The 9868-nt window shown below is 35.5% G+C and overlaps 1 protein-coding gene across 1 annotated transcript; it reads right to left on the bottom strand.

The window, feature by feature from the left end:
- Nucleotides 1–5141: 5141 nt before the first annotated feature.
- On the bottom strand, nt 5142–9131 carry LOC140140343 (uncharacterized). The gene is made up of 5 exons (XM_072162106.1): nt 8949–9131; nt 7836–7976; nt 7315–7450; nt 6147–6239; nt 5142–5690 (listed from the first exon to the last, which is right to left on the bottom strand). The coding sequence occupies exons 1-5, from the start codon at nt 9117–9119 to the stop codon at nt 5485–5487; spliced, it is 747 nt and encodes a 248-aa protein (XP_072018207.1). The 5' UTR covers nt 9120–9131; the 3' UTR covers nt 5142–5484.
- Nucleotides 9132–9868: the final 737 nt, after the last annotated feature.

The following is a 9868-nucleotide window of genomic DNA, read 5'->3' as shown; positions in this document are numbered from 1 at the left end:
ATTTCGACGTTCCCTATAATATTTTCGTCGCACAAGTTACACGTAGGAACTTGTAAGACGCATAATTTTGCTTATACAAGCGGTTGTACAGCTCCAAAGTCACCAGTTTTCATTGGCCGAAATTTGAGCTTGAATTTGAAAGTTTACACTTGAAATCAGACGCAAAAGAAACTGTCATAAGTTTACGTGGAAGCTATATCTCAACAAACACGGATACAGCTCTTGTAAGAACAATATAAGTGTTTACTTTGACCTGGAAAAGTCTTTATACAAAGTTGTAAACGAATGAAACCTTATCTCTAAGGCTACTGTAACCTAAACTGAATCCACTACCTTGAGAAACATTACGCGAATGTAACTTGATAAGCGGCACATTATTCGCTTGGTTGACTGTGACGGTTAATGAGTGTTTTAATTTGCACGAAAAAAGCACTGTATGAGTGGAGCACAGTTTGGTTTTATACATTAACAAGTCCTGTATCTGAATCTCTATATAGTAGCATATTCACTTGAATCCATTTCCACAGGCCTACTAACCATAAACATTCCAACTTGAATATTTTCACCTTTCTTCCAGAACGTTATCGTATACAAATACGGTACATGTATTTACTGCATGCCTCTGAGTGTAATTCGTCATCAGTGATTTTGCAGAAGAATCATTTTTATGCTTCAACGTGTTTACTTATATTTTTTTTAAACATTTATTTAATTGAAATGAATTAATTGCTTCTAAGAATTGCAAAATATCTTAAAACGATGTGCATTTACCTATAGTTTCATAATCCATTGATAACTAAATTTCGACGTCCAAAATCCAGTAGCGTAGCTAGGGGTTATTTGCACCCATCATATCAGCAAACACAGAAATGTTCTTAAATTTCTTTTTTTCAAAACGTTTTAATAACATTTAAATGTCGGGTTGTATAAAGGTCATGAAAACGTTATTAAAACTTTATTGCAAATATTTTGGGCAAACATATTTTTTCAACCCAAAAATAACATTCTGTTTAGAATGTTAAATAACATTCTGTTTAGAATGTTTTGTATCAAGTTTTCAAAAATGTTTTTGGAATGTTATTAAAACGTTTTTATACCCTTTATATAACCCAATATTTAAACGTTTTCTGTAAAACATTTTGTGTTTGCTGGGCAGTAGGTTATAAAAAATGTTTTTTTTTAATGTTATCAAAACGTTTTATATCCTTTATATAACCCGACATTTAAATGTTTTCTGAACCTTTTGCGAGCGAATGATGTCGAAAACGTTAAGTATTATACGGTAAGTATTATACCTAACAAAACATTCTGAGGACGGGCATTCGGCATGCACATGTATTCTAAAGCGATAGTTGTTTTGGAAGCAAGATTGGGCGATTAAATAAGTTATGAACCAATGAGAGGCGCTTATTTAAGCTTTTACGTTTGGTGCTGGACAGTCATGACAGTATGATTCAATTCAATCATTGGGTGAGAACTATGCGGATAATCTCGCGGTAGCAAACGAACAACATTTATACAACGGTCAGTGTCAACACCATCAAAATGAAACCCTACTCTTACCTGATTGCGTGTCGAGTCAAACAAAAGGGAATTCGGCATGTTATATCAACAGCCTGATTGAAGAAACAATATGGTGTAATTAAAGTTGTAAAGTAGAAACGAATTGATATAAGAAACTCGTAGACAGTCTAGGTAAACATGGTATGGACCTTTAATTGACCCATAGCCATGATAGCCTATCATCAACATGATCAAGTATGTACAGTATTTAGAGCCCTTTTAAGATAAATAGTCTATACCTTTTACATTTAATTTATACCCCATTTAATTACCCATGTAAAGTCCAAACTGCACACTATTTTAATGTTGTGCACCGGAGTTTCCGTTTTCTTTCTTACCCGACCTTTTTCTTCTTTTTTTTAAAAAACATTTTTGTATATATTCATATGCCTATCCCACAACTGGCAGTTTAAATGGCTAAAGTATATGGTGATTTAAAAGTAATCGGAGTTAAACAATATAATAGGTAACATTCAGAATTATTAAAAGAGAAAACATTATTAATTGGATACCAACTTCTATTCCCCTAGTGTTAATGCGCGTCTTTACGCCCAAACGACTCAAGCTAAACAATAAAAATCCAAGATTTACATTTCGCTCTTGAAAATTACTCTAAGCGATATTGTCTTTTGAAGTATGGCGGACACAAAATGAAAGGGCGTACTTTGATTTGGGTAATCTTTTGTCAGCTGAGAAAGCATACAAACGATAATACCCAAATTTGACAGAATAGGGATGACATTCGCCTAGGTACTTTTACTTTGACTGATGGATGCAATGATAATATCTGCACTCTCCTTCAGCCCATCCTCCATAACCGCGATTTTTCAAGATGTTCATGGATTTCCCATGGATGGACAAATGTTCATTTGCAACATCAATATGATCAGATTGGTCAATATACATTGAGCATTATTTTACATTAGCACTATTTTAAGCGAATGACCGTGGCTATATATAGTAGCATCATGTATAGAATTTTATCAATTAGATGGTTCATTAGCGTTGTATTTTGGGGTCCACAGAAATTTACTCGAGGCAAAACGGAATGAGGCCATTGATAGGTCATGTAGGTTGTGAAAATCATCTCTGTGCGACGCGAGACGTGAAAGCAGGATGGAGAAGTATTCCGAGGAAAGACTTCTCCGGTGGCGGCGCCACCGGTGGGAGGACATGGAGACAATTTCCACTCTTGCATAACCCCCCTCAGTTTCTCCTAGTAAAAAACATTTCCACTTTTTTTTTCTCCCTTGAAATTCACTTTCTCCTCATGCTTCCCCCTCCATAAAATCTCGTACCCGTCACTGAAAGTTACCGTTCCGAATCTGATGGCGGCGTATACTTAGTATTAGAATTGATGACGTCACTTTCTCCCAGAGATGATTTGCAAACAGTGTTTGGCTTCATCATAATTATTACACTTCTCTATTGGTAGAGCTGAGTAAATCTTCCTGGCATTTTCTATGAAACTACTTTGTAACAGTAGGGTCCAATGCTCTTTAGACCATTTCAAATTAGTAGTTATCTTTTCAAAATGTTGAATTGTCAACTTATTTTTCTTGGAATTTAAGCACAACTTTAACATACTTTGTAACATCAAACCCCAAACTTTGAGGAGAAACTTTATGAGTATTTGTTATCTAGTTTTGCTAACTCTTGTTCAAACTCAATTTCTTTTTCTTTCAAATGTGCTTCGAAATCCTTTTCTTTGCGTGCTTTTTCTTCAAGCGCCACTTTCCGTTTCTCCATATCTAATCTTTCTTGTTTTTGATTCGCTGACTTGATAATTTCCAGTTTTCCTGTTTGGTCTATTTCTATTTTTCGCAGTTCTAACTGAATTTTCAACTCTTCCAATTTAACTGCATCCAGACCGATTTCAGTTTCTACCTCAAGTTTCCCTTCCAACACAGATTCATCAAAAATGTCTTCCCCGACCAAAATATCAATCAAGGCATTTTTGATTATTTGCTTTCTTGTAGCTTGTTTTACTTTCAAGTCATAACGTTTGGCAAATGCTAACAAATCAGGCTTCTTCAACTCATCAAACTTCTCCCAAGTTATAGTTTTAAGCAACTCTTCTGCATTGAACGCCATACTGTACTTTCACTTTGAGACTCAGTAATACAACTTTTTTTACAGTGTATTCCCGGACGAAGCCCCCAATTTTGTTACGAGCCGTAATAACTCAAGGCCAAAATCACCTTTTATCCAAATTCACATGAATGCACAACAATAATACACTGTTTGATTAAGTTAACAAATTCTAAGTCTTTAATGAAAAGTTTAATATGATTGGACAATATCCTAGCATTATAAACATGCATACATCAACAAATTACAACTTTAATTCTACAATGTTTACTTATCCGATTCTCTTCTTGTTGATGATGACAATGTTCCGTTCGAATAATGTCCAGTTCCAACTTTGTAATTATTTCACAGCAATGGCAACGATGATACTTTTACCATTCACACAATATCTTTTGGAAACAGGCCTCCCTACATATCAGCACTGTTTCCACTAACATTAACAGATGTATTGTTTCATAAACCAAACGTCAGCTTTTAGGGAGGTTATTCATATTGCAGCACACAGAATTTCCATAAGTCTCCTTCTGTTCCACTGTTCCTTTTGGTCATCTGATCCGCTTTCCCGGCAAACAAGTTTGAGTGGTTTCCGGTATTCCTTCCCAGCAAACACAAAACGTTTTCGACATCATTCGCAAAAAGTTATAAAAGGTTGTCAGAAAACGTTTAAATGTCGGGTTATATAAAGGGTATATTAAGGGTATAAAACGTTTTCATAACATTAAAAAACATTTGTTGGTAATTTACTGCACAGCAAACACAAATGTTTTACAGAAAACATTTAAATGTCGGGTTATATAAAGGGTATAAAAACGTTTTAATAACGTTCCAAAAACATTTTTGAAAACTTGGTACAAATCATTCTAAACAGAATGTTATTTTGGGGTTGAAAAAATATTTTGCAAAAAATGTTTGCCCAAAATTTTTACAATAACGTTTTAAAAATGTTTTCACGACCTTTATATAACCCGACATTTAAATGTTATTAAAACGTTTTGTAAAAAACATTTTAAGAACATTTCTGTGTTTGCTGGGTGCAAATATTTTAACATAATGTTATTTAAGTGTTGACAAAATATTTGGCCAAAATGTTTGCAAAAATAGTTTACAATGACATTTCGAAAACATTTTAAAAATATTGTTGTAGTGTGTTTTCATACAAAACGTTTTAAAACGATTTCATGACCTTTATATAACCCGACATTTTAATGTTATTAAAACGTTTTTACCTAAACCAAAACCCAAAATATAACTTATTTAAAACGTTTCAAAAACGTTTTCGTGTTTGCTGGGTTAGTCTCTGATGACCAAACTCAGTCATACCTGATGAAGTCCTCCGATGTGTAGGACGAAATAATTATTGTAATGAGTAAAATTTACCTTGGTTTCGAAAAGCATAAAATCCAAAATGTTTATTTATTGAACAAACCTGATGAATCTATTCAACGAAACCTATTTATAATATATAATTTATAGACCATTCTGTCACATTCAGCTTATTTTAGCAATGGGTTTTACATATTACATTATGCAATGCACTAAAATGAGCGATCTGGGAATTCCTTATATGGTATTAATAACTAGCTCTGATTGAGTGTGTTTACTGTAACCATTTTGGTAACCAAAGGGGTTTCCCCTACAATATGTTATAACACATGAACTCTTGAAATGGTGTTTTTTATGTCTCATATCTCTCATAACATAGCTTTAAATTGTAAACAAAGATAAATAATCAGATTAACTTACTCAGGGCATATCACAATTGGTTAAGTAATTGTGGGAAATGTAAGTCTAAACATTATGCTTAAATAATTCACCTATTTTTGATGGTATCTACGGTTCTGAAATAATCTTGTTCGAGCTTTTTTTAAGAATATAAACAGTCGTGTCCTCACACCTGTAATGATGAATTGTACGTTGCTTTATTACAGTTTCTAATACACCGGTCTCCAGACATTGCTGTAGCTTGGTCTCCAAAGCGTGTCCAAACTGTTTAAATCTGTACCAAAAATCACCGATATTGAAGGTTATGACGCCTCCTATAATATATGGGTAAAAAACAAACACACAAACAATCAAAAACATGCACCACTATAAATGTGGAAGTAAATGATAGCTAATGATAGAGCAAAATACAAGAGAGGTTGCGGTTTCCACTTTCTGACTCCTGTGTGACAAACAAAACATAAAACAACTGGCCACCCTGGCTGCGACCTTTTTGCTTTAATATGTTGCAGATAGGTCAAACTATACTTTTTCTGAATCCTTGAAATGAGTGGCACATTTTTTTTGTAACAGTTGTTGACCTTTGATTCATCCCTTAACGTGCATTCATTTTATGAACATCTAAGGAACCTAAACAGAGTTGGTTTGGTTTAGTCCTGGTCTAATACGTTCACATCAAATTGATTACTATTGATTAGTTGTGTTAATAGTATGACCACTCAAATAACTGGAAACTTTCTTTTTGTGAGGTGTTTATCACGTGTCCTTACCGGGTTTTACGACACGAATTATCTCTGGTAATGCGTCCGCTTGAATATTACATGAGTTAACGCTTCCACCGATGACAACACAATCATAGCTTCCTATTGAAATAACAACAACAAAATAAAGAGCAACCGATGCATACACATGTATTCAGTACATGCGCCATATCCTTTACTGTGGGATATAACTCAATCATAGCTCCCTATTGAAACAACAAGAAAAACAACAACAACAACAAGAAAATAAATGCATACACACGTATTTAGTACATGCGCCACATCCTTTACTAGGGCAGATGATTCATAGCTTCCTATTGAAACACAACAAAATAAAGATCAACCAATGCATGCACATGTATTCAGTACTTGCGCCACATCCTTTACTATGGGAGATTACTCAATCATAGCTTCCTATCGAAACAACAAAATAAAGATTAATCAATGCATGCACATGTATTCAGTACTTGCGCCACATCCTTTACTATAGGATATGATTCAATCATAGCTCCCTATAACAACAACAATTACATGCACATGTTTTCAGTACATGCGCCATATCCTTTACTATAGCATGTATAGGATATAACTCAATCATAAAACTTCCTACTGAAACAACAACAAAATAAATGCATGCACATGTATTCAGTACATGCGCCATATCCTTTACTATGGGATATTCCTGGTGTGTTTAATTCCAAAAGACAACGGCTAATATTGTAAAGGTATATCCAAATTTCAAGAGGAGAACCAACCCTAGTCATTTATGTGGATCCAAATTACATTGGTCTTGGAAATAATGTGATTTCTTGATGTTTATAGTTTCCCATTATAGATCACCATTTTGTTGTGACGATAGTGCCGCAAGCCATAGACGTGCATCAAGTACACGCCGTATGTGAACATCAGTGCATCAATTGCACGACGCGGGAAAATGTCTTGCCTATGTTTAAAGAATTGAATCACTTCTTGTTGACTATCTAACCGTGCGAACACAATCATCTCGTAGCTTCTCATCTCCGGATATATTTTGTTTGGACTGTTCATTTCTTCAAATTTACTGCTTGTCAGGTACCGTAGAGCACGTGAATTATATCAAATCCAAGACAATTAAGTGTCATTGGCTTAAAGAACTGCGAGATGCGTATGTTTGAATTTCTGTCGTGTCTCAACTTACCTGTCGGAATAGAAGTAGGACTTTCCTTACTTATCAGTTCTCTGTATATTTTGCCATAAACACCCTCTGGTTGATTCTTTATCATGTCTTCTACAGGCTCAAGACCGTCAATATTTTCAAAACCAACCTTCTTCATCTGAATATATATAAATCCGTATTTTGTTTCACTTTTGTAAACGTTTTTCTTTAGTAAAACAGTCACATATTACTCGGGTCATAATTTAGGTAGCCCCATCAACAAAGGCTTGTAAATACAAAAAGAGTATACAAATAAGATCATTAATATTCATAAATGTGCAAATAACCGGACACAAAACTATACAGCACAAGAGTAATCATACTCTATCACCCTGACCGGATTAGAAGTTAATCGACTATTGTGTGTGAGCTGCAGGGTGGAGTAATTGAATTTGAGGCAAATATGCAAACAAGCTCAGGCAGGCAAAATCTGTAAATAATCTCATTAATATTAATAAATATGCAAATTAAACGAAGCAAAATTATACAATACAAACACTTACCTGAATACCTAGGAATCCAGAACCAGCCGCAATATCAAGAATTCGACATTTTTTGTCCACTACAAAGGTTGATATAATATTGGCAAATGCACGAAGACCAACAGTGTATGGACTTATATGCGGATGCACGGGATGTTCGTCCTGGAAAGGAACGAAGTTTTTATTTTCTGTTTAGTATTTGTTTTAAAGTACAAACTCCACACAAAGTACTGCAAGATTGCTGATAAAGAAGAATTCGACAAGCTGTGAATTGAACATTCATCCAATATGAGCGAACACTAGCGATTTGCAGCTGCGCCCAATGAAATGCGCACTGACGTCACTGCCACCTCAGGGTAAAAATGGTGTAGCACATACTTCACAATTTGGTCCTATAGAATCCGTGTAGGCACCACTGACTCTTAACATCACCCTGGTGGTGTAATAAATTGTATCAAGCATAATAATTAACATTTGCTTAGTGTCGTTGTTTTTCAGTTAAATAAAAAATGAAAGCACTGTGCAAATGTTCACGGTACGATACAAAGACCCCGGGTATCTATCGGGGACATCGATAGATATAAATAACTTGAAAAATAACTTGAATAACTTGATAGTGCTATAGGACCACATTAGATGTTGTGCCTAAACCTGTCTTCAACATGAAGTATATTTACACATGTATCCAGGAAATGCATACATCTATGCCTAATGAGTAATAATTCCAATAATCGCAGTGGCTTGGTTCGAATGTACCCTGGGTGGTGAATTCCTGGGGGTGAATTCTCATTGTCTGCCAAAAATCGCTTGGTCGGCCCTCCCCCCTTATTTCTATTCAATATTACGGCATAGTTGCCTAATTCTGGCAAAATGTCACAAATTCTCTGAAACATCTTCACTTTTTCCAATTTGTTGAATAAAATTTAAAATTGCAACCCAAAGTTATACCAAGAAGCCAAATTGTGTCCCAATTCAGGTATAACTCTGACAGATTGAGATTCTACCCACCTGTCCACTGAGAACCCATCCCGGGGCTATGTACACATATGAAACAAACACCATAAAAACAAACAAACAAACAAACAAACAAACAAACAAACATGTACATTTAGATAAACATCCACATTACCTTACATAAAATTGGACTCTCTCACCAGGAGGCCAGTTCTCAAGTCTTTGCATTCTTTTCTGCTCCAGTATGTGGTAATATTGTTTCATATCTTCATCGGTCTTCGATGCAAAATAAGCAGCTTCTTCTTTTGTGAGAATAAATTCACGGCTTTGAATAGTAGAAATCTCCGACATTTTGAGTGAAAGTACTATATTCTTTAGCGTTCACAAATCGACTAATCACCAATGTATGATATTAAGGTGAAAGTCTATTTTAGTACGGCGCAATTAATTTTGATACTCCATTCATACATGAACATGTAGACCGCATGCCACATGACCTTGATTGATTCACCAGGATGATTCACGCAATCGCAAAATACCCGGGGGATTGAGTCTGTGGTATACGGGTATGTGGCTGTGCCACGGTTTTGAGCATGTGGCTAGCTGTACACCTAGCCCCCCCCCCCCATCCGGGCCTGTGAGACACTGTCTAGCTTCGTGGTCGAACAGAGGCGTACCGGGACGGAATTATTTTTGCCGACTACAATGTTCATTATGACCCATCCCATGATTATTTGAGCCACGGCTCTCGAGAATCTAAAAAGATTGGGGACACCAACTTATGTATAATGCGTGAGATTTCACTAATTAGACCGCTCTTTGCGTGAGATTTACTACCTGCGTGAGATTAAACTACCAAGGCGTGAGACCGTGAGAATGTGACCGAATGCGTTAGACTCACCCCTAATGCGTGAGAGTTGACATCCCTGTACCGCATTTAACGTTAGTTGTGGACATTTTAATTATTTTCTTTATTTTCCACCCGACTTACCCGGGTGAAAAATAAAAAAAATTATTAAGTATTCAATTGATTAGCTAAATACGGCGCCTCCGTCGAATGAAAAAGCGCTTTTCTTCTTTTGTCCAACTTGGGGTGGCCT

Source organism: Amphiura filiformis, chromosome 19, assembly GCF_039555335.1.
Source record: "Amphiura filiformis chromosome 19, Afil_fr2py, whole genome shotgun sequence".
NCBI classification, from domain to species: Eukaryota; Metazoa; Echinodermata; class Ophiuroidea; order Amphilepidida; family Amphiuridae; genus Amphiura; species Amphiura filiformis.
Note: the sequence above shows the minus strand (reverse complement) of the source record. Positions and strands in the feature narration are given on the sequence as shown.